The 24,198-nt window shown below is 52.5% G+C and overlaps 1 protein-coding gene across 1 annotated transcript in view; it reads right to left on the reverse strand.

Moving 5' to 3' along the window:
* LOC119976229 (cytochrome P450 2K1-like) overlaps nt 1-22,313 on the reverse strand; it is a 58,200-nt gene extending 35,887 nt beyond the window's left edge. The window contains exons 1-3 of the mRNA XM_038816575.1: nt 21,888-22,313; nt 18,822-18,984; nt 17,524-17,673 (exon numbers count right to left, since the gene is read on the reverse strand). Of these exons, the coding sequence (XP_038672503.1) occupies nt 17,524-17,673; nt 18,822-18,984; nt 21,888-22,085 (511 nt within the window). The 5' untranslated portion in view covers nt 22,086-22,313. The remainder of the gene's footprint in view (nt 1-17,523; nt 17,674-18,821; nt 18,985-21,887) is intronic.
* Nucleotides 22,314-24,198: the final 1,885 nt, after the last annotated feature.

Raw genomic sequence — 24,198 nt, forward strand, 5'->3', positions numbered from 1 at the left:
CAGGGCCATTGCGGGCTCGAAATTGTCCGCATCCTCGATAAGGGTATAGATCTCTGGGCTCACCCTCGAGTGGAGAACTTGCATCTTCTGGTCCTCCGTGGGTGTAGTCGTGGCCTTCCTGAGATACCCGTTGAAGCACGCCAGCCAGTGTTTGAAAGTTGCCGCTGATTTTCCCGCATGGGGGCTGAGTTGCAGACACTCCAGCTTGATTCGGAGCTCCATTCTTTAAAATCTAGTCCAATAAATTGATGCACGATCAATAACTCTCGAAGCGAGATTGGAGTACAATTGAAGGCTTTATTGGACTAGATGTTTCCCCCAGCAGCGCAGGTACAGAATGCAGCTGCTGGGGAGACACAGACTCTTATACTCCACCTTACTGGGCGGAACCAGCAGGTAGGCTTCACCAATGATCTTACTGTCTCAGGTACCTCCCACACCAATGGTCTTACAGCCTCAACCTGGGTACCGTAATACCCTAATACCGACTACCACACCCTGTATGCTTCATCCGATGCCGGTGTTTATGTAGTTACACTGTGTAAGTTGTGTTGCCCTATTATGTTTTTCCTTTTATTTCCTTTTCTTTTCATGTACTTAATGATCCGTTGAGCTGCTCGCAGGAAAATACTTCTCACTGTACCTCGGTACACGTGACAATAAACAAATTCAGAAATCCTTCAATGGGTTTACCCATTGGTTGTGTCCTCTGCCGCTGAGGAGCTCATGTTCACTTGTGGGGGGGGGGGGGCGCGGAGATGGGGGTGGGGGGAAGTTCGGCGGGGGTGGAGGGTTGCTGTCGGCAGGACCAGGAGATCCTGCTGGCGGGAGTGGATGGAAAATTTCAGCATTCAGATAATACAGCCAGCATTATAAACTCTCTCTACCCTCTGTTACAGTCAGACCTGGAGCGGTAGTCCAGGGAAGCCATTTTCTACCCCTCCTCACGGGGTCGTAATGATGTGCAATCGAAACTTCCTCTGCCTTAAAAATATTCCTTTGTTAGGACCTGTAGGGATCCTGCAGAGGCCGACAAATCCAGCGACAAGATAAAAGTTTGACTGCATCAACTTAACCAGCGAATGTGCAAACTCCACACAGGCAGTGACCCGGGGCCAGGATTGAACCCGTGTCCTCGGTGCCGTCAGCAGCAGTGCTAACCACGGCGCCACTGTGGCATCCTGAAAAGCACAGGGTGCCCCTACATGCAGACGACCTGCCAATGGATATATTGGACACAGTGGAAAGCATCGGGGATGTCATGGACATTTTGGTGAAATTTGGTTGGTTTTAAACTAAAGATGGGGAAGAGTGAAGACTTTCCGATTCAGGCAAGGGGGCAGGAGAGGAGATTGGGCAAGTTGAGTTTTAAGGTGGTGGGGAGAGTTTTAGATATTCAGGTGGCGCGGGGGTGGGAGCAACTACACAAGTTAAATCTGACTCAGTTGGTGGAGGAAACGAGGGGCAAATTGAAAAGGTGGGATGTGCTTCCGTTGTCATTGGCGGAGCGGGTGCAGTCTAAGGATGACTGTGCGCCCGAGGTTTTTGTTTGTATTCCAGAACCTCCCAATTTTTATCTCCAAGACCTTTATCAAGAAGGATAACATTGATATTGGGATATGTGTGCGTGGGGAAGGCCCCTCGGAAAAGAAAGCGTTGTTGGAGCATGGGCGAAGGCCTGCCAAATTTGATAAATTATTATTGGGCGGTAAATATAGCCATGGTAAGAAAGTGGGTAGTGGGGGAGAAGTCGGTTTGGGAACGGATGGAGGCAGCCTCTTGTAAGGGTACTAGTTTGCGAGTGCTTTTGATGCTGTCTCTGCTGTTCCCTCTGGTCAGATACTCCACAAGTCCGGAAGTAATGGCAGCCCTGAGGGTGTGGAGACAGCACATGAGGCTTCAGGGGGCCTCAGTTTGGGCCCTGATCTGTGGGAGCCACAGGCTCGCTCTGGTGCAACTGGATGGGGGTTTTAGGGTTGGCGGTGGGTGGGGATTGAGAGGTGTGGAGATTTGGGGCTGGATTCTCCAATAATGAGGCTAAGTGTTGACATGTCGTGTAAACGATGGAGTTTCATGAGACGTCATCGAGCCTCCAGGAGGAGCAATTAAACGGCCCACAAGGGGCTAGCATGGGCGTGACGGGAAGCGCCCAAGGGAGGGCCGCCGATACGCGGGTTGCGTCATTGATTGCTGATTAACATTCTCCCCCCCCCCGATTCGACTTCCGGGCGGCGAGCTGAGCGGTCGCGCTAAAAGGGGGGCTCCAGCGGAGTGAAGAGGCCGGGATGTTTATCTCCGCAGCGGGGAAAGCAGGGCAGGGAAGGGTATTCCCCCCCCCCCCCCCCGACGATACGGCCGGCAGAGGATCCTCGGTGCGCTCGGCGGCAGTTCCACCCCCCCCCCCCCCCCCCCCCCTCCCCTCAGCGGCACCAGAGCACAGGCCAGGAGCGGAGCAGCAGCGACCCGGTCGGAAGCGGGGCCCAGCCTGCGGCAAGGAAAGAGCAGAGGAGCAGCGACCTAACCACCCCCCCTCTCCCCCCCCTCCCCCCCCCCCCCCCCCCCCCCCACCGGGAGAGCGCGGGGTGTAACCAGCGGCGACCGAAACGGAGCAGCGGGGACAGCAGCGGGGACCGACCCAACCCCCCCTCTTACCGGCAGCGACCACCACGAGGCAAGAACAAAGAGACTCTGAACCAGAAGCCTCTCTCTCTCTCTACCCTGGGTGAGTGAGGGGAAAGGAAGAAAAAGAGAAGAACTTTTACAAAAAGAAAACTGTTAAAGAGAGGGGAGGGGAAATATATACATATATATATTTTTTTATTACTTGGTTATTTTATTTTTTTATTTTTTCTCTCCTTGCACTCTCTTGTCCCATCCAAAACAAGCCCACCTAAGAGGAGTTGTATAAAAGGGGGAAAAATAAAGTAGCAAAGGAAAGGAGGGAAGAGGGAAGAAAAAGGGAAGAGACAAAGAATAAATATAGGGTGCGGAAAAGGGGTGGGGGGAGGAAAGAAAAACAAGCGAAGAAGAAAGGGAAGTGGGAGGAAAAAATGCCAGAAGAGAGCCAGAGCAGAGGGAGAAGGGTCACCACATACAGACTGGCCAAGGGGCGAGCCAGCTCAGGTGAGCGAAGGGGCGGAACGAAAGTATCGCCGCATCGAAAAGAGCTGGACCGACAGGTGCCCTCTCCCCCGGGGCCAGGGGGGAGCGGGAACTGGAAGGCACACTTTACCGAGGTGCTGAGGGAGCAGTTGCAGGTACTCAAGGCAGAGGTGAAGGCAGAAATAGAGGCCGCAGTGCAGGCAGCAATGGACAGGGCCATGTCAGGGGTGCAGCAGGCCCTGACCAGACTAGAGGAGAAATTGTATACCCAAAGGGAGAAACTGGAAGCCCAGGAGGCGACCATTAAGGAGCTGGAGAAAGCAGCGACTGACCCGAGCGACCGGGTCACGGCCCTGGAGAGGGAAGTGGCGAGACTGGGCGCAACACAGGGGAGCCTGAAGGGCAGAGTAGACGACCAGGAAAACCGCTCAAGGAGGCAAAATGTCAGGATAGTGGGCATGCCAGAGGGGAGCGAGGGTAGAAACCCCACAGCATACGTGGCTGAGATGCTGGGCAATAGAGTGGGGAGGAAAACTTTCCCCAACCCACCGGAAATGGACAGAGCACATCGGTCGCTGCGCCCGAAGCCCAAGGCAGGGGAACAACCGAGAGCAGTCATAGCTAAACTGCACCGGTACCGGGATAGGGAGACAATCCTGCGCTGGGCCAAGGAAAATAGAGCTTGCAAACAGGAAGGGCATGCCATCCGAATCTATGAGGATCTTGGGGCAGATATAACTAGGAGACGGGCTGAGTTCAACAGAGCGAAAGCAGCTCTCCACAGGAGCAGAGTGCGTTTTGGTATGCTGTACCCAGCGAAACTCTGGGTCACATACCGAAACAGGGAATATTTCTTCACAGCCCCCGCTGAGGCGAATAGGTTCGTCGAGAAGCATGGACTGGAAAACAGCCAGGGGGGGTAGGGACGAGGGGCCCCTGGCAAGGGGCAACGACACGCCGACGGGGGGGGGGGGGGGGGGGGGGGGGGGCGCGAGGCAATGCCAGCCCCCTCCCCCCCGCAGGAACACCCAGAACAAAGAACAAACCACTGCCCGAGGGACCGCTCCAGGTGGGAGGCCAGGCCCCAGAACAAGGGAACGAGAGTATTGGAGAAGGGAGAGCAGGCGAGAGGGGTGCAGGGTAGGATGGGTGAAGGGGGGGCAGAAAACCGTAGAGGCCAGGCAGGGGAGAAGCAAGACAATAACCCCCGAGAGGGGAGCCACCGTACTAGCAGGAAAGCTAGCGCCGGGGGCACGCAATAAAGCAGGGCCGCAGTGCACCCCAACAGGGGGGAAGGCGCCAGGCAGGGGAGGGGGGGGGAACACCCGCCAAAGTCGGGAGAGCAAACGGGGACAGGAATAGGGGATAGAGGGGCAAAGGAGGGGTATACGGGGGAGGAGGGAAAAGGGAGAGACCGGGGGCGGGGGGTACACAGGGAGTGAGAGACCGGGGAGGGGAAATGCAGGGACGGAGGGACAAAAGAGGCCAGAAAAGGAACAGGGCTACAAAGTGCCACAACCACAGGCTCGAAACAAGGAACCGCTGCAAGCACCCACCCAGTATGGTCTGTGGGCGAAGGAGGCCCCCAGAGTGCAGGGGACTACCCGCATGGCGGACTCACAGTGGACGGCCATGGCGGGTGAACCTGGGACAAGGGGAAACTCCGGAGCGCAGAGACCCGACCGCATGGGGAGAGCAGTGACAGCGGCCATCCTGGACGGCCCCCTAACAAAGGGAAACCCCGGAGGGCAGGGGCGCGTCCACCAGATAAGTATGGTTAATCCCACAGGAACGAGGGGGCAGAAGCCCCCCACCAGGATAATCACCTGGAACGTAAGGGGACTTAATGGCCCAGTGAAGAGATCCAGAGTCCTCACACACCTCAAAAATATGAGGGCCGAGAGACGCACCTGAGGGAGCAGGACCAACTGCGGGTTGGGTGGGACAAACCTACCATTCCTGCTATGGGACAAGGGCCAGGGGGTGGCGATCCTGATCGGCAAGACGACAATGTTTAGGGCGACAAAGACGGTTACAGACCCAGAGGGGCAGTATGTCATGGTCAGCGGGGTCCTGGATGGGGCACCGGTAGTTCTAGTCAACGTGTACGCACCCAACTGGGACAACACGAATTTCATCAAAAAGACCATGGCAGAAATCCCGGACATAGCGACGCATCAATTAATCATGGGGGGGGGGGGACTTCAACTGTGTACAGGATCCAAAAACGGACAGATCAAACCCCAAAACGGGGAAAACCTCAAGCATGGCAAGGGAACTCAGTCACTTTATGGAGCAGATGGGAGCAGTGGACCCCTGGAAGTTCGCCCACCAGGGGGAGAAAGAATTCTCCTTCTTCTCCCCAGTACACAACGTGTACTTTGACTTTGTGGTGGGGAAAACGGTGCTTCCAGGGATAGACAAAGTGGAATACTCCGCAATTGTGATATCAGACCACGTTCCACACTACATGGACGTGCAGCTAGAGACGGGAAGGGCCCAGCGCCCCACATGGAGGTTGGACGGTGCCTTACTAGCTGACAAGGCCTTCAGCGAAAGGATAGCGCGGGCCATAGCAGAGTGCACGGAGAACAATCAAAACGGGGAGGTCTCACCCTCCACGTTCTGGGAAGCGCTTAAGGCCGTACTAAGAGGAGAAATCATTGCATTCAAAGCGCAAAGAGATAGGGAGGAAAGGGTGGCTAGGCAGAAGCTGGTCGACTCCATACTGGAGGTAGACCATAAATACTCCGAGGCCCCGACCGTAGAGCTCCTGGCGGAGAGGAAAGAACTTTGACCTGCTCTCCACCAGGAAAGCAGTGCACCAACTCCGCCAGGCACGCGGGACCCTGTACGAACACGGAGATAAAGCCAGCCGCCTGTTGGCACACCAGCTGAGAAAGCAGGCGGCCACCAGAGAAATTGTGCAAATCAGGGGTACCGGAGGCACGTTGGAAACAGAACCAGAGAGGATTAACAAAACCAAGGCTTTCTACCAAGAGCTGTACACCTCAGAGCCCCCAACGGGGAAGGCTGGGATGAACCGGTTCCTTGATGGACTGGACATACCAGTCGTGGGAGAGGGCAGAAAACAGGACCTGGAAGCACCACTAGCACTGGGAGAGATCATGGACAGCATTAGCTCCATGCAGACGGGGAAGACGCCGGGACCGGACAGCGCTGGCCCCGCACCTACGGGGCATGTTCACAGACTCGCTAGCTAGGGGCACACTGCCAACCACGTTAGCACAGGCCTCAATCTCACTGATACCTAAGAAAGACAAAGACCCAACGGAATGTGGGTCATACAGATCCATCTCTCTGCTGACCGCAGACGCCAAAATACTGGCCAAAATCCTAGCCAAAAGGCTAGAAGACTGTAACCGAGGTGTTCACAGAGGACCAGACGGGCTTCGTCAAAGGTAGACAGCTCACCTCGAACATCAGGCGCCTGCTGAACGTGATAATGACCCCCTCCGGAGAGAGAACACAAGAGGTGATTGTCTCCCTGGACGCAGAAAAGGCCTTCGACAGAGTCGAATGGAAATACCTCATAGAGGTACTGGAGCGGTTCGGGCTTGGAACAGGGTTCACCGCTTGGGTAAAGCTCCTATACAACGCTCCCATGGCGAGCGTACGGACCAACAATACCAACTCCCAATACTTCCAGCTGCACAGGGGCACCAGACAAGGATGCCCACTGTCCCCGCTGCTGTTCGCACTAGCAATCAAACCGCTAGCAATCGCGCTCAGGGCAGCAAAAAAATTGGAGGGGGATCCGAAGGGGAGGCAGAGAGCACAGAGTCTCACTCTATGCAGATGACCTGCTCCTCTACATCTCGGACCCACAGAGCAGCATTGACAGAATCATTGCGCTCCTGAAAGAGTTTGGAGCCTTCTCGGGCTACAAACTCAACATGAGCAAAAGCTGAGATCTTCCCAGTACACCCGCGGGGAGGGGGGGGGGGGGGGGGGGGGGGGGGGGGGGGAGGGGGGGGGGGGGGGGGGGGAGGAGCACTAAAGGGGCTGCCGTTCAAACAAGCCCGACACAAATTCCGGGGATCCAAATAGCCCATGACTGGAAAGGGATCCACAAATGGAACCTCACCAGTCTGACGGAGGAAGTAAAAAAGGACCTGCAAAGATGGAACACACTCCCACTCTCCCTCGCGGGGAGAGTCCAGACGATCAAAATGAACGTACTGCCCAGGTTCCTCTTCCTGTTTAGATCCATCACGATCTACCCCAAGACCTTTTTCAAAGCGCTGGACAAACTAATCATGGCGTTCGTATGGGAGTGGTAAAAATGCTAGGATCCCAAAGAAGGTCCTACAAAAAACTAAAACCAGGGGGCTGCTAGCCCTCCCAAACCTACAATTCTACCACTGGGCGGCAACAGCCGAGCGAGTAAGGGGATGTATCCAGGAGCCAGAGGCCGAGTGGGTGCGTGCGGAGGAGGCCTCCTGCATGGGGATCTCCCTCCGGGCCCTTGCCACGGCAGCACTCCCATCCCCACCCAAAAAACACTCCAGCAGCCCAGTGGTGACAGCCACCCTCCAATCCTGGAACCAACTTTGGCAGCAATTTGGCCTGACCAAAATGTCGGACAAGGCTCCCATCTGCAACAACCATAGGTTCACACCAGCACTGACTGATGCCACCTTCAAAAGGTGGAGGCAGGACGGAGGGACACTGACAGTCAGGGACCTATACACAGACGGCAGGATCGCAACACTGGACGAACTGACAGAAAAATTTCGGCTAGCCAGGGGGAACGAGCTACAGTACCTGCAGCTCAAAACCTTCTTACGAAAGGAGACAAGGACGTACCCACAACCAACACGACAGACACTACTGGAAGACCTACTGGACGCAAGTACCCTAGATAAAGGGAACTGTAGCGACATGTGTGACCGACTGGTAGAAAGGGCCGACACCATACTGGACGCAACAAGAAAGAAATGGGAGGATGACCTGGGGATTCAGATAGGGTGGGGACTCAGGAGCGAAGCACTGCATAGGGTCAATTCCACCTCCACGTGCGCAAGGTCAGCCTGACACAACTAAAAGTGGTACATAGAGCCCATTCAACAAGAAACCGTATGAGTAGGTTCTTCCCGGAGGTGGCGGACAGATGTGAACGGTGCCAAAGAGGCCCGGCCAACCACGCCCACATGTTCTGGTCTTGCTCCAGACTTGTGGAGTACTGGACAGCCTTCTTCGAGGCTATGTCCAAAGTGGTGGGGGTGAGGGTGGAGCCATGCCCGATAGTGGCGGTCTTCGGGGTTCCAGACCAGCCAGATCTATACCTGGGGAGGATGACTGACGCCCTTGCCTTTGCCTCCCTGATCGCCCGCTGTAGAATCCTGTTTGGCTGGCGGTCAGCAGCACCACCCAGAGCTGCAGACTGGCTGTCTAACCTCTCAGAATCTCTCCAAATGGAGAAAATCAAATTCGCCATCCGAGGGTCAGATGACGGCTTCCACAGAACGTGGGAGCCATTCATGCAATTGTTCCGGGACCTATTTGTGGCCAACGAACAAGAGGAAGAATAGCCGGGTGGCCAAGAATCAGGGGAAAATGGTCGGGAATCGGGGGAAGGTAGCCGGGGTGGAGGCGGGGGTGGGTGGGTGGGTGGAGGGCTACGGGTTCGCTTTGGGGGTTTGTTCTCATGGTTTTATGCTTATTTATTTTTCTTGTTAATTTATTGTTTTTGTATTGGAGGGGAGGGGTTACCTATTTTCTCTGTTGTGATAAAATTTGTTGTTGAAAACTTGAATAAAAATTATTCAAAAAAAAAAACATTCTCCCCCCCCCCCACACTCAGCGTTGCAGGCAAGATGGCCGCCAGACGAGCGGCCCCGTGATTTAGAGCTGGCGGGCCGGACACTCTCCTGAACACCGTGGAGGAGAGGAGGCTGTACCTCGGGCCAGGACGCAGGACAGCAGGCGCCATTGTTCGGCGTGCCTTGGCAGAAGGCAGTGAGGTGGTCCGAACTGCAGACCAGTGCTGGGCCCCTGAGGGCAGCCAGCGTGAGTATCCAGCACTGTGCCACTGACACCAACCTCCCTACCCTCCACACACATGTGACCCCCCCTCTCTCCTCAGGGAGTCGGTCGGACCACCACCCTGACCCATGGCTGCACCCACCCATGCCAATGACAATGGCCAGGTGCCCTGTGCATTTTAGCCATCAGAGACCACACCCCTGGGCGGTGTTGTGTTCTGTAATTTGGAATAACACAAGCTGCCACTTGATGCAGTTTTGAGTAAAAGATGCTTCAGACTTTGAAGTGAGTTCAATGTGTTTTATTGAACTATTAGCACATTTCTCAATGAGTTTGACTCTCTGCTAATCTAAATGTAATAACTCAGTCTAACTGAACCAGCCTTGCTCTAAGCCACATGCTGGGGTGTGATGCTGAGGGTACACCCTGTCTCACTCTGTAGATGTTGGTCTGTGGAAATAGGCGGGGTGTGAGTGCCTCATCCCTTTTATAGTGAGATACCACCCCTGAGTGTCCTGACTGCTCATTGGTCGTGTCCTATTCTATGTGTTCATTAGCTGCATGTTTGCATATCATGACATCTGCCCTTTTCTTTTAGGTTTTGTTGGCGGTATATGAATGTATTTACATGTGAATGAGTCTGTCTAACGTGACTGATGGAGGACAACAGAACAGAGCAAACAAAACAAACGTTCGTAAGTCCAGTCTCTGAGGCTTGCGTCTGATCCTGGTCGACCGCCAGAGAAGTGGCGGAGGGGACGACGGCACCTTGACAGGCGGGATGGAAGCCTGACTGGTGGCGTCATGGTGCGAGGTATCAGGAGGTGGCAATTCAACATATGGAAATGGAGGAGAAAGTGGTTGTGGGCAGGCAACTTTGCGCAGTGCCTGTCGATTCCTTTGCACGATGGAGCCATCAGCCAATACTACAACATAAGAGCGGGGTGCGGCCTGTCGAACAACGACAGCCGGGGCAGACCACCCACCATCCGGTATCTTGATCCTGACAGTGTCTGCCGGGGATAGCATGGGATGATCGGTCACATGGGCATCATAGCCCTACTTTTGACGGCCTCTGAGCTTCTTCATCTTCTGCAGCACTGGGAGGTGATCCAAGTTGGGCAGGTGTATGGCTGGAAGTGAAATCCACAGGTCCCTGATCATCAGGAGTTGAGCCGGCGACATGCCAGTGGACAATGGGGTCGCCCTATATGCGAGCAGTGCAAGGTGTATGTCGGAAGCTATTTCATAACGTGCACTCCTTTCTCGACTTTTCCATTGGACTGCAGATAGTGCGGACTGGAGGTGACATGCTGGAAATTGTATGACCTTGCAAACGTGGACCATTCTCGACTGGTAAAGCACGGACAATTGTCGCTCATGACGGTGATTGGGATGCCATGCCTTGAGAACGTCTCCTTTCAGGCTTTGATGATGGTCCGAGAGGTGAGGTCCGGGAGCTTCAGCACCTCAGGGTAATTCGAGAAATAGCCAATGATCAATATGTAGTCACGACCATTCGCATGAAAGAGGTCCACGGAGAGGTCATGCTGTTGGAGCGTCTCCTTGCTCTGCGCTGACTGGAACCGCTGACAGGTAGCACACTCCAGGACCATGTTCGTGATGTCCTGGCTGATGCCGAGCCAGTAGACAGCTTGCCAGGCTCTGCGTCTGTACTTCTCGATGCCCAGGTGTCCTTCATGAATCTGGCGCAGCACCAAGCTCTGGAGACTGAGCAGAATGACAATCCTGTCCAGCTTGAGGAGGATATCATCAATCACCATCAGGTCATCCTTCACATTGTAAAATTGTGGGCACTGCCCTTTCTGCCAGCCATTGGTGAGGTTGTGGATGACGCGCTGCAAGAGGGGGTCTTTGGCTGTCTCATCACGGATGAGAACTACCTTCTCATCTGTCGCTGGAAGAGTGTTAGCACATAGCTGCACCTGCGATTCAATGTGCTGGATGATCTCCAGTGGCTCACTGGGCGAGGTGACAGAGTGGGACAATGTATCAGCGATGATGAACTCCTTGCCAGGTGTGTACAACAAGTTGAAGTCATACCTCCTAAGTTTAAGCAGGATTCTCTGCAACCGAGGCATCATGTCGTTCAGGTCCTTGTGGATGATGTGGACCAGAGGCCTACGATCTGTCTCGACAGTGAATGTCGGCAGGCCTTAGACATAATCATGGCACACACCATGCTGTGAAATTTTATCATTTAAATGATAATCCCTTTTGCTGTTATTCCTACCAAAATGGATAACCTCACATTTGTCAACATTGTATTCCATCTGCCAGACCCTAGCCCATTCACTTAACCTGTCCAAATCCCTCTGCAGACTTCCAGTATGCTCTGCACTTTTCGCTTTAACCACTCATCTTAGTGTCATCTGCAAACTTGGACACATTGCCCTTGGTCCCCAACTCCAAATCATCTATTTGCTGAAGATCCTTGAGCTGTGCCTTCAGGAGCTCTCTCAGTGGAGCAGGGACATGTCGTGGTGCGTGGACCACTGGCGTGGCATCAGGTCGTAGCAGAATCATGTATTGAAACGGCAGTGTGGCCATCCCGTTCAACACATCTGGATACTTGGCGAGGATGTCGTCGATGCCGGCCTGAAGATCCACATTGGAGGATGTCATTGCGTAAACCCGTTGAATGAGGTTCAGCTGCTTGCAGACGTGCGCACTTCGTAGAGATGCCCTGTCTGGCTGAAAAATTTCAAAGCTTGTGTGTGTCGGTTGGATACGTGCAGATGGCAGGATCCAAGTGCTGTGATGGAATTCCCGTTGTAATCCAGGAGCCTGCAGGCAGCTGGAAGGACCGTGGGGGGCTTCTTAATGCGTCTGAAGTCGCCTGTGAGAGGAGGTTGGCAGAGGCACCTGTGTCCAGCTTGAACTGGATGGGGCAGTGGTTGACCTTCATCACTGCTGGTCATTCATCCTCAGAATCCGCAGGTAGGTTTGACTGGCCTTGTGATGAGTCCGTTGTGGCATATTCACACGTTGTAATAATGCCCACACGGTAGGCGTTGTCTAGGCATTCATCATCTGGATCAGTTTCACTGCCGGGATCAGAGTCCTGTCGGTGTTGTTGCAACACTCCGGATGCGTCGGCGGCAGAATTGGGAGCGCTGACTCCTGACTGGTGGTGCAGATCTGCACAGGACTGCATAGCGGCCTGGCTTCCCGCAGTTTAAACAGCATTTGCCTCTTGCAGGACAGTGTTTCTTTAAATGGGTGATGCCACAGTTCGAACACGTCATGACATCGGCATCCTGACGCTCCATGTGTCGTTGCACATGCGCAGTGCGGTTCTCAGATGTCTGAGAACACCCGCTGTCTGCACTGCGTAGAGCGGGTTTTGCCCGCTTCGTTATCCTGTTCGCATCGCGCATGCGTCGGGCCCCGGTAAGAGCGTGCAAAATGGCAGCTTTCGTCAATGTTGAGGCGCTGCATCTGGGAGATGGATGCACACTCGGCCTCGTGGGAGGCTAGTTTATCATTTTCTGCCGTTTTGTACTGGGAATAGCGATTTTCAGCGTGCTCATGCACTGTGCATGTTTCAATCGCAACTGGCCGGGTCATATGCTTGATCTTCAGTAACTTCAGTGGATCAGAGTGAACTCCAAAAACGATTTGGTCTCTGATCATGGAGTCAGTGATATCACCGAAGTTGCAGGATTACGCCAGCAGTCTAAGGTTAGTTAAATATGAGTTGTAGGACTCGTCTTTACCTTGCAATCGCTGCTTGAATATGTAGCACTCGAAGATTTCATTGGTGTCTATCTCACAGTGGCTGTCAAACTTGTCCAGGATGGTCTGAAACTTTGTCTTGTCCTGGTCTTTGGCGAAGTGAAAGGAATATTCCCAAGGTGTGATCACCCGCTGTAGTGAGGAAAAGAGCTATCAGACACACCATTGAGGTCTGATGGTTCGACGTAAAGCTGAAATTTCTGCTTGAAAGTCCGCCAGTTGGCACTGAAATTGCCGGAGGTCCTGGGCTGGTGAGGAGCCGCAATCTATTCCATTGTGCCAGTATACATTTGCTGGTCGTCACGAATCTTGCTGTTGAACTAACGCGATTGAACAGACTCCTGGTATCATGTTGTGTTATGTAATTTGGAATAACACAAGCTGCCACTTGATGCAGTTTTGAGTAAAAGATGCTCCAGACTTTGAAGTGAGTTCAATGTGTTTAATTGAACTATTGGCAAGTTTCTCAATGAGTTCGACTCTCTGCTAATCTAAATGTAATAGCTCAGTCTAACTGAACCAGCCTTGCTCTAAGCCACATGCTGGGGCGTGATGCTGAGGATACACCGTTTCAAACTCTGTAGATGTTGGTCTGTGGAAAGAGGTGGGGAGTGAGTGCCTCATCCCTTTTATAGTGAGATATCATCCCTGAGTGTCCTGACTGCTCATTGGTCGTGTCCTATTCTATGTGTTCATTAGCTGCATGTTTGCATATCACAACCGGTTGCATGCATCGGACGGTCTAACACTGCTGCTGTCTGTGTTTTCCCCCCACCCCTAGGAAAAGTCTGCGCATAAAAGTTTGGGCAGCACGGTAGCATGGTGGTTAGCATAAATGCTTCACAGCTCCAGGGTCCCAGGTTCGGTTCCCAGCTGGGTCACTGTCTGTGCGGAGTCTGCACGTCCTCTCCGTGTGTGCGTGGGTTTCCTCCGGGTGCTCCGGTTTCCTCCCACAGTCCAAAGATGTGCGGGTTAGGTGGATTGGCCATGCTAAATTGCCTGTAGTGTCCTAGGAAGTAAGGTTAAGGGGGGTTTGTTGGGTTACGGGTATAGGGTGGCTATGTGGGTTTGAGTAGGGTGATCATTGCTCGGCACAACATCGAGGGCCGAAGGGCCTGTTCTGTGCTGTACTGTTCTATCTATCTATCTATCTAACCGCCGGGAGCGGGAGAAGACTGGAGGGGGAACCCTCAGTGGAGTCCCCTCACTGTGCCTGGGCAGAGGGCACTGGACATTGTTGGCGGGCCAGAGGAGCCGATGCTGAGGTAGGAGGCGCACCACCAAGTGAGAACCTCCTGCGGGTATGCTGCCCTTTATACCACCCCACCCCCTCACCACCCCCTCACCCCCACCCCCTTCACACCACCCTCCTCACCACCTCCTCACACCACACGCGCACCCCACCCCCTCACCCGACGCCCCTCACCGCACCACCTCACGCCTCACCCCCGTCCGTCTGTCGGCGATGGTCCCGGCGTCCACTGCCCCGAGCCAGGGCCAGGGCTGGTGCCCCCTAAGCACCGAACGGGGAGGGCAGCCGTAACAATAGCCATCCGGCCGAGTCGAGCCAGGAAACCACGACCCAGGGGACGGAAACACAGGGGACACAGCACACCACGACACAGGAGCCCTCGTCTCCTATCAGGACATACACTTTGCGCCACTGCTGTCTCCTACACCCTCAACCATCTAGGCGACTATCACCTCAGCTGGGCTCTTTAGTAAGGAGGCTTCTGGGACACTTACGGTTGCGCACCACACAGCCGTTCCGGCACAGGAGGTGGAGGTAGGAGCAGCCGAGGGGCCGGACCGTCGGAGGGCAGTCCGGCCCCAACAACCAACTGCCGCCCAGACGGGTCCCGGGTTCCTGGACTATCCACTCTCACCCATAGTTCCGGTGCAGTCAGAGACCCAGGGACTACAGGAGGGGATGACGGCCGGCTTCCAGCACCTGCAGACGCAGGTGGAGGTGTCCAACCACCTGCAGGAGTAGGGAGCTGTGATGGTCATGCATGCCACCCAGGCCGACACTGCACAGGTGTCGTCCACGGTGGAGGCACTGGGGGCGAAGGTGTCGGACATGGGTCAGGTTATGCAAGGCCTGGGGCTACCTGTGCAGGCGGGGCAGTGGCCCAGGACATGGCTGCCCACTCACAGGCAGCCATGTGCCAAAGTCAGCTGCAGATTGCAGTGGTGCTCCTAGGTGTGGCCCAGTCTCAGCAGGCCATGGCCCAGTCTCAGCAGGCCATGGCACAGTCCCAGTAGGCCATGGCTGAGAGCATCACGCCATTGCCCAGGTGCTGGCCGGTGTCGCAGGGATGGCCCACTCCCTGAGCTCCATGGCCGCTAACGTTCAGACCCTGGTCGATACAAGTGCAGGCCTCCAGCGCCAGGTGGTAGGCGGGGCCTTAGGGGATGGCTCCGCTCGCACCCCCATCCCATGGAGAGGCCCGTGGGCCATAGGGAGGAGGAGGTGCAGGGACCCGTGCCGGTGACTCCTGTAGGGGAGGTGCCTGACCAGCTGGAGGCTGGATTATGGGAGGGTGAATGGGTCCAATGAGTCTGCCACTCTATCATTTAATTTATTGTTCAATTAAGTCCATCGAACGCATGTGACGGTGTCCAGAATGAGTAGGTTCTTTGAGGGGTGGAGGACAGGTGTGTACGGTGTGCAGGGGGCCCCCCGAATCATGTTCACACATTTTGGGCCTGTCCGAAACTGCAGGGATTTTGGCGGGGGTTCGCTGACGGGATGTCAGAGGTACTGAGGTGAAGGAGGTTCCGAGTCCAGAGTTGGTAGTGTTTGGAGTGTCAGATGACCCGGGAGTCCAGGGGGCGTTGGAGGCTGACATCCTGGCCTTTGCCTCTCTGGTAGCCCGGAGACGGATCTTGTTCCATGGAGGGACTCGGAGCCTCTGAAACCAGGCGTATGGATGAGCGACCACACAGATTTCCTTAAATTGGGGAAAATTAAATTCGCCGAAAGAGGGACGATGGAAGGGTTCGCCCAGAGGTGGAAATCGTTCATTGACTTCTTCCAGGACAGTTACATCAGCAGGAGGACTGGGGAATGGGGGGTGGGGGGTATTAGGGTTAACTAGAAAAAGTGGAGGCAGAGAGGTTGGGCGGTATGGGAGGGAGGGTGAGGGTATGGAAGGGAGGGTGTGGGGTATGGGAGGGAGGGTGGGGGTATGGGAGGGAGGGTGGGGTGCAGTTGTTGGCTATTTATTGAGTTGTGCTTTGTTCTCCTGCTTGTTACATGTTGGTTATCTTTTTTCATCCAGGTTGTGGTTTTGTTTGATGTTTATTTATCGATACCTTAATAATCATAATTTTAAAAAAAGTTTGACTGCACCAATTTAACTGTCTCGATGCAGTTTGAGGAAGTTCTGTTGCATTCGGGCAGCACGGTAGCATAGTGGTGAGTAACAATTGCTTCACAGCGCCAGGGTCCTAGGTTCGATTCCCGGCTTGGGTCACTGTCTGTGCGGAGTCTGCACATTCTCCCCGTGTCTGCGTGGGTTTCCTTCAGGTGCTCCGGTTTCCTCCCACAGTCCAAAGATATGCAGGTTAGGTGGATTGGGAATGCTAAATTGCCCTTAGTTTCCAAAATTGCCCTTAGTGTTGGGTGGGGTCACTGGGTTACTGGGTTATGGGGTTATGGGGATAGGGTGGAGGTGTGGGCTTGGGTAAACTGCTCTTTCCAAGGGCTGGTGAAGACTCGATGGGCCAAATGGCCTCCTTCTGCACTGTAACGTCTGTGATTGTATGATTTCTATGATTCCAGTGTGACTCATTTGTGCAGATGAGAATTTCTTTTTTTTTCTTAAACTTAGTGTACCCAATTATTTTTTTCCAATTAAGGAGCAATGTAGTGTGGCCAATCCACCTAACCTGCACATCATTGGGTTATAGAACATAGAACATAGAACATAACAGCGCAGTACAGGCCCTTCGGCCCTCGATGTTGCGCCATCCTGTGAAAACCTCTAAAGTCCCTCTACACTATTCCCTTATCGTCCATATGCCTATCCAATGACCATTTGAATGCATTTAGTGTTGGCGAGTCCACTACTGTTGCAGGCAGGGCATTCCACACCCTTACTACTCTCTGAGTAAAGAACCTACCTCTGACATCTGTCCTATATCTATCTCCCCTCTATTTAAAGCTTTGTCCCCTCATGCTGGACATCACCATCCGAGGAAAAGGGTTCTCAATGTCCACCCTATCTAATCCTCTGATCATCTTGTATGCCTCAATTAAGTCACCTCTTAACCTTCTTCTCTCTAACGAAAACAGCCTCAAGTCCTTCAGCCTTTCCTCATAAGATCTTCCCTCCATACCAGGCAACATCCTCGTAAATCTCCTCTGTACCCTTTCCAATGCTTCCACGTCCTTCCTATAATGTGGCGACCAGAACTGCACGCAATACTCCAAATGCGGCCGCACCAGAGTGGGGGTGAAACTCACACAGACACGGGGAGAATGTGCAAACTCCACACGGACAGTAACCTGGGGCCGGGAATGAACCCGGGTCCTCAGCGCCATCGGCAGCAGTGCTAACCACTGTGCCACCATGCCACCCCTAGATGAGAATTGCGAATGAATAATTAATTGCAACACTTCATGATCCTGACACACAAAGTGCTCACCTTTATAGCTCTCAAGGATGTTCACAAGTAAGTTGACCTCTTCAGTAATCTTGTCTTCAATGGATTTCTTGCCCATCCCAAAGTCACGGAGTTTTGATATCACAAACCTTCGTGTGTCCTGCCATTGCTTCCCGTCACTGAATATAATACCTAGGAGTGGCACAACAGCAGCTGATCAAATATTACATAGAATGGGAGTGTATGTAAATGGAAATCATTTTAGTTCATATAATAATAATAATAATCTTATTGTCACAAGTAGGCTGACATTCACACTGCAATGAAGTTACTGTGAAAAGCTCCTAGTCGCCACATTCCGGCACCTGTTCAGGTACACTGAGGGAGAATTCAGAATGTCCAAATGATCGAGTGGCTGAGTAACACATTTGTGGGAGGGAGTGTGTGCCCCCAATGCGTTGGAACACTCTCTTCCCATCCGTTCCCACCTTTTAACCAGTTATGTTAAGAACAAGGCCTTCTCTTCTCTCCCCTCCCTCATCACTATCCAATGGTCATGAAGGCCGTTTGAATTGGCCTTAATTGGACAATAATTGGCCAATTACAGGCCTCAATAGGTCAAAGGGCTAGCACGCTAGGAGGTGCCTCAACCACACCTCCTGTGATATTAAGACCAGGTAGGGGTGCGCAGGAAGGTGCTGGGATACCCACCTGGCATATTTTAGGTTACCCTTCCATCCCCCATACCCCAGCTAAATTCTTGGGGTGAGGGTGGGGACGGGGGCTGCGGTGGGGACGAGCTGAGAGAGAAGGTGGTCGATGAGCCATCGCTCAATTCCGCAGTATTCCACCCCACTTTGATATCTGCGGTGCGACAAACTGATTGAGCCGAGGAAACAACGCAAGAAAAACACAGGTTCAAATTGTTATATTACAGTTTGTGGTAATATGTTGTTATTCTTTGCCTTGTGATCCAGAATGGTCTGATGAGCTGATGATAAAGAAACCACCAATCTTTATATTGAAGCAAAACTAATTTATTGAATAACGATTAATCAAATAAAGTTCATGCACACTACTGAGCTATAACTACAAATAAAGTAAGGTTGAATCTGTCAAACAGTAATCTATAATCTAGTATTAACTAATGATGACCTCGTGTTATCTCTCTCTCTGATCTCGTGCTGTGATCAATACTTCTCCTTTGCAAACTACCCAGCATTCCCTGAGGTATATACTGGGAACTCGTGGTGCCCTCTCGTGTTGAATTACACTGAGATGTAATAATTAACCCTTCACTGGCGTACCGATATACATATCATTACACAAATGACAATTACCACGTCGGAATGAATATTCGTCAAAGGTCGGAATGTGTGGCCTCCCGGCGAATTGATCAGCGTGGTCCACAAGAGCATCTTTCACCGTGTCATAGCCCGCCAGCACCACTGCCTTCTGTGGCCCAATCGCCACTGAAAATACACTTCCGTATTTCTCTGAGAGCTAAAGGAGAGAGAGAGAGAGAGCTTTAATTAGGTTGAATTTTCCTTTCTCGTGAGCTACAGTGAAGAACAAATCATGGGAAAAATAGAGGAAACTAACAACTGATTGAGCCTCAAAGCCCAGCCCCTCAATCTGGTGAAAGTTAACGCCTCAGAATTATCGTTGATTCATAACAGCCGTAACCCGGGATCGCCCCAAAAAATATTGGATTCCGGGTGTGATCAAACGGCCTCCTGGGCCATTGGAGGCCCTCGGCTAGTTGGGCTCTGCGCAGGCTGGTACCCTGGCGCTCCCGCTGTCACTCGGGCATCGAGAGGCACTGGCTTTGCTGTCCAGGGTGTCTGAGTGGCACTGCCAAGCTGGCAGGGGCAATATCAGGACGCCAGGCTGGCAGTGCCAAGGTCCCCAGGCAACAGGTTGCCAGGTATCAGGTCTGGGGTGTCCTGCCTTTGAGAGGTGGGGTAAGGGGTCCCGAGGACCCCCGAGAGACGCATTGGTGCACTGAGGGGTACCGAGGCCGCAGTGGGGAGTCTGAGGGGGTTAACAGTTCGGAGCAGCATTTAAAACTGGCACCCTGAGCTCTTCCTGCTCTGATGAGCTGAGCTGAGCTCGTCAGTACAGTGAGTGAGTTAAGTGTGTGCTCGGCAGGCCATTCCGCATTGAGGGTAAAACAACTGTCTAGTTTGATAATGGGGTTGTTCTCGACGCTGCAGGCCCCAAGAAACACCCTGCTGTATGTTCCCAAAACAAATCTCTGTTTTTTGGGCATTAAGTTGCACCTTCCATCTCCTCAACCTCCTTAATATCACAAATCAGCTCTGTTGCAAGCCAAACAATTTTGCTGGGTGACGTCCTGTTAACGCCCAGACTCCAACGTGCTGGAGAGGCAGTGGCGTGGTGGTATTGTCACCAGATGAGTAATCCAGAGACCCAGGGATAATGTTCCGGGGACCCGGTTTCTAATCCCACCGTTACTAGATTTGAATTCAATAAAAATCCGGAATTAAAAGTCCAGCAATGACCATGAGTTGCTTGTCGTGAAAAACCTTTAAGGAAGGAAATCTGCTGTCCTTACCCGGTCTGGCTTGCACATGACCCCAGATTCACACGGCAATGTGGCTGACATGTAACTGCCCCTCTGTAATGGCTGAACAAGCCACTCAGTTCAAGGGCAGTTCGGAATGGGCAACAATTGCTGGCCCAGGAAGTGATGCACACTTTAGAGTTCAGTGGTACCAGCCAACAAACCCCTTGGTTCTCCGGGAATGTTTACTGAGAGGCCCTTTTTCCATTTCTGATGCACTCTGATCTTTTGAAGGGCAAGGGAGTTATCCCCTGGTGTCCCGCTCAATTTTTATCCCTCAATCAACATCACATAAATCAGATTATCAGATTATCACATTGCTGCCAGTGGGATCCTGCTGTGCAAATTGGCGGCTAGGTTTCCTACAACAGTGACAGAATACACTTCATTGGCTGTGAAGCACTGACAGCGTGGCCGTGACAAGCACTGTCTAATCACAACCTTTCTTCTTTCATCTCTGTCTCCTCAATGTAATTAATTAGCTACATAACTGAAAAATTCTGGACGCTTTAATATTACTATCACTGGTTAGGAGCCTTTTCCCCTTGGTGTAATTAATTGGATGAACACTGCGACCGTGCTGCTGGGCAGGGCAGCACAGTAGCACAGTGGTTAGCACAGTTGCTTCACAGCTCCAGGATCCCAGGTTCGATTCCCCACTGGGTCACTGTCTGTGCAGAGTCAGCACGTTTTCCCCGTGTCTGCGTGGGTTTCCTCCTGGTGCTCCGGTTTCCTCCCACAGTCCAAAGATGTGCAGGTTTGGTGAATTGGCCATAATAAATTTTGTGGGTGCACTGCCGGCAAAGCCGAGGATCTCGCCAACAGAGAATCCCGCATGTGATATTTTTTGACCAAGTAATTTTAACACCTGTAGTTGATTAAAGTAAATGTTCACCAGCCCACTCGCCTTGCCCAACTCCTTGTGAAGTGACATTATCTTGCAATTTTCTTTCTCCTCCCATTTGGTTCAGACAGTCCAATTAGGAACCAGATATCACACCCTCAGAATTTCAGATCACCGACTCACAGAATCTCAGATCACAGTCTCAGAGAATCTCAGATCACAGGCTCACAGCTCACAGATTACAGACAGAAAGATCACAAAATCTCAGATCACACATAACAGACTCCCGGATCACTGATCAGGAACCACAGATTCACAGATCAGAGACTCTCAGATCACTGACTCACAAATCACAAAATCTCAGATCAGAAAAAGAGACCCACAGATCACAGGCTCACAGATCAGAGACTCTCAGATCACAGATCATAACATTTCAGAACATAAATAAGAGATTCTCTGATCACTACTCGCAGATAATAGACTCTCTGATGAGAGACTCTCAGATCACAAAATCTCAGATCACAGACAGCAGACTTAGATCACAGAATTTCAGACAAGAGATCACAGACTCACAGATTCAGAACCACAGTTCACGGATCCAGAATCACAAACTTACAAGTCAGAGATGCACATATCCAGACTCTCAGATCTCAGACTCTCAAATCATAGACTCTCAGATCTCGGACTCTCTGATCACAGACTCTCAGGTCACAGACTCTCAGATCACATCCTCTCAAATTGCAGTCCCTCAGATTAGTGTCTCAGATCGCAGACTCTGAGATTACAGGCCACACACTTAAAAGTCATCAAAGATGTGCTTCTTCTCAAGGTCTGTCCTTTCCTTATTCCGGAGCCCTCCCCCCCCCCCCCCCCCACCTTATCTGTCCAGACTGCCACCCCCAGCACATCTCCTTGGGATGTGTAACTGGTAAATGCCCGGTGCCCCGCAGTCCTCAGTGAAAGATTCTCACTAACCTGCATGAGAGACCAGTGCAGCCTCTTAAGGTCCAGTTGGTGCAGGTTGCCAATCAGGGGTAGGGGACTGGGTCCGGGAGGGAGTTTGTCTCCCACTCCGCCCTTACGCCGTGCAAGGGAAACCAGCAGGACAAGGAGCAGCGTCAAGGCCAGTAGGCCCAAGGTGTCGTCTATGGGACAGATACTGAAGGCAGACATCGTGTGCAAACCAGAAACAGGGAAATTAGAATCCTGCTCTGAACTGGTCTTGTGTACTTTAAAATGGAACACCAGTAAAACTGGGAAATAAGGGTGCTGCTTTCTGGGGAACCACCCAGCAATGGAGCAACTTCTTTCCTTATCTTATCATCTGGGATGGTCCTTCAGTCCCTTCCCCCTTCGTAATAGGCTCGAAGAATCCACCTCAAATTCCTTCTTCGTCGAGCAGAGGGATTTTAATCCACACCTTATCTGTCCAGACCAGTTAAACTTTAACTGAAGATTGTTGCACAGGACTCTGACCTTTCAGTTTACGATATTTGGCAGCGTTTGACCTTCAACAGGGAAACTGTGATGTGCTGGACTGCATTCCCCTGGGAGTGAGGCTGTGAGGCCCAGCAGAGTCCATTGGGACAGAGAGAAATAGAGAATGCATTTTGGATCCGGACCCACAATTTAGACTGGATCTAAAGCTGCAGGTTGACCCTTTTTCTGTCGCTGCACCTCAGAATGGCAAAGTTCCTGGTTCAAGTCCCACTCGTGCCCAGAATGCTTCAGTGCCTTACTAAGGGAGCGCTGCACTGTCAGCAAGACCAGGCAGGATTCTCCTTTATCTGCTGGTGAAATCGGAACGTACGATCAGGCGGAGAATAGCTCCCAACGCAGAAATCGTGGCCACTGCCGGTTTGACGCTGAATTGCGATGCCACTCCTCTAAAATGGCGTCAATGCGATGCACAATGCTTATAGTTGCAACAACATTTGTATATCAGTAGTGGGCCCACCTGCGATTCTCCACATCCGATGGGCTCGGTTCCCGAAGAAATTGTGAACTTGGCATGATGGCTACTGAGAGAGAGGGTGTACAGCCAGTGTCCAACACCACCAAAGTTCACCGACAGCCATGCCACTGGCCAGGGGCCTTCTATCAGGGCTGGGGAGAGTACTCGGGTTGGCCAGGAGGTAGCTGTTGGGTCGGGGTGGACGGGTACGCAACACCATTACCACAGTTGGCAAGGCAGCCATGCAGCTGTGCATGCCACTGACAGCCCGATTTAAACCTGGTGCCCTGGGTCATATAGCTGACCCTCTCAGGTGTCCACTGACACCCTTGGGTGTCCACTGGCCCCAGCCGACCCATCAGCTTTATGGGCACGTCCCAATACAACCTGTTCCATCTTTTCAGCCCCGCTCAGTGTGTGTCAGTGTGTGTCTGGGGGGTGTATTTTGTAGCCATCTGGGATGGCCACTGACGAAGGGAAGTATGGTCACTTGCAAAGAATCACGGGCAATATGGCCAGTGCAGGATCCAGACGAACGCAGAGCTTAAGTGTATATTGACCACTAGATAACCAGACACTATGGAAACCCGCAGCTGATTTGCATTCTAATGGCCCATTTCCCCAGAACAAATGAGGTGTACTCAGGTATCAGATACAGATACAGACTCATCGTCGCCACTCCGTTCACCCAGGAAGCCCAAACAGCCAAGGTCAATGACCGCTCAGGACACGCCCAGCCATTAAGGCACCCGCCCCTTTATTGGCTCAAATCGAAGGCAGTAATCGAAGCCTGCCGACCTATTGGGTCCAAAGCTAAGGACCGCCCAAAAGAGTGTGAAACCCCCAAAGGATAAAGAGAGACACTGCCATGTGTTCGATCTCTTTTGGCCCGAGCACACCGGACCTCTTCGGCCCGACCTATACCTGAAGCCAACTGCAGCACCACAACCAGAAGCAGGTTCAAGATCAATAATCGCTACCAGACGAATGAGCCCAGCAGAACCGAAGTTACTTCTCCAGACCCAGCCACTCCAGGTTCGAACTGTAACCTCCTACTGTAATCTTGGTTTCTGTACCGTAAATGTGGGACGGGGGAATAAGGCGCCGATTCGAACAGCGGGTATGGCCTAAGCTATTTTCTGCTGCTCTTTTTAATTGGATACTGATAGTCATTAATGATTATTTGGCTTTCAGAGTCGGCAGGTATCAAATCATACCACCACAAGGTTCAACCGGATATCGATCAAAGACCTAACAACCAGTCAGTTAGTTCAAGTTCAATAATAGTTTATTTACACACAAGATTAACTCACACATGCAACATAAAAACAT

This window comes from Scyliorhinus canicula, chromosome 13 (assembly GCF_902713615.1).
Source record: "Scyliorhinus canicula chromosome 13, sScyCan1.1, whole genome shotgun sequence".
Lineage (NCBI taxonomy): Eukaryota > Metazoa > Chordata > Chondrichthyes > Carcharhiniformes > Scyliorhinidae > Scyliorhinus > Scyliorhinus canicula.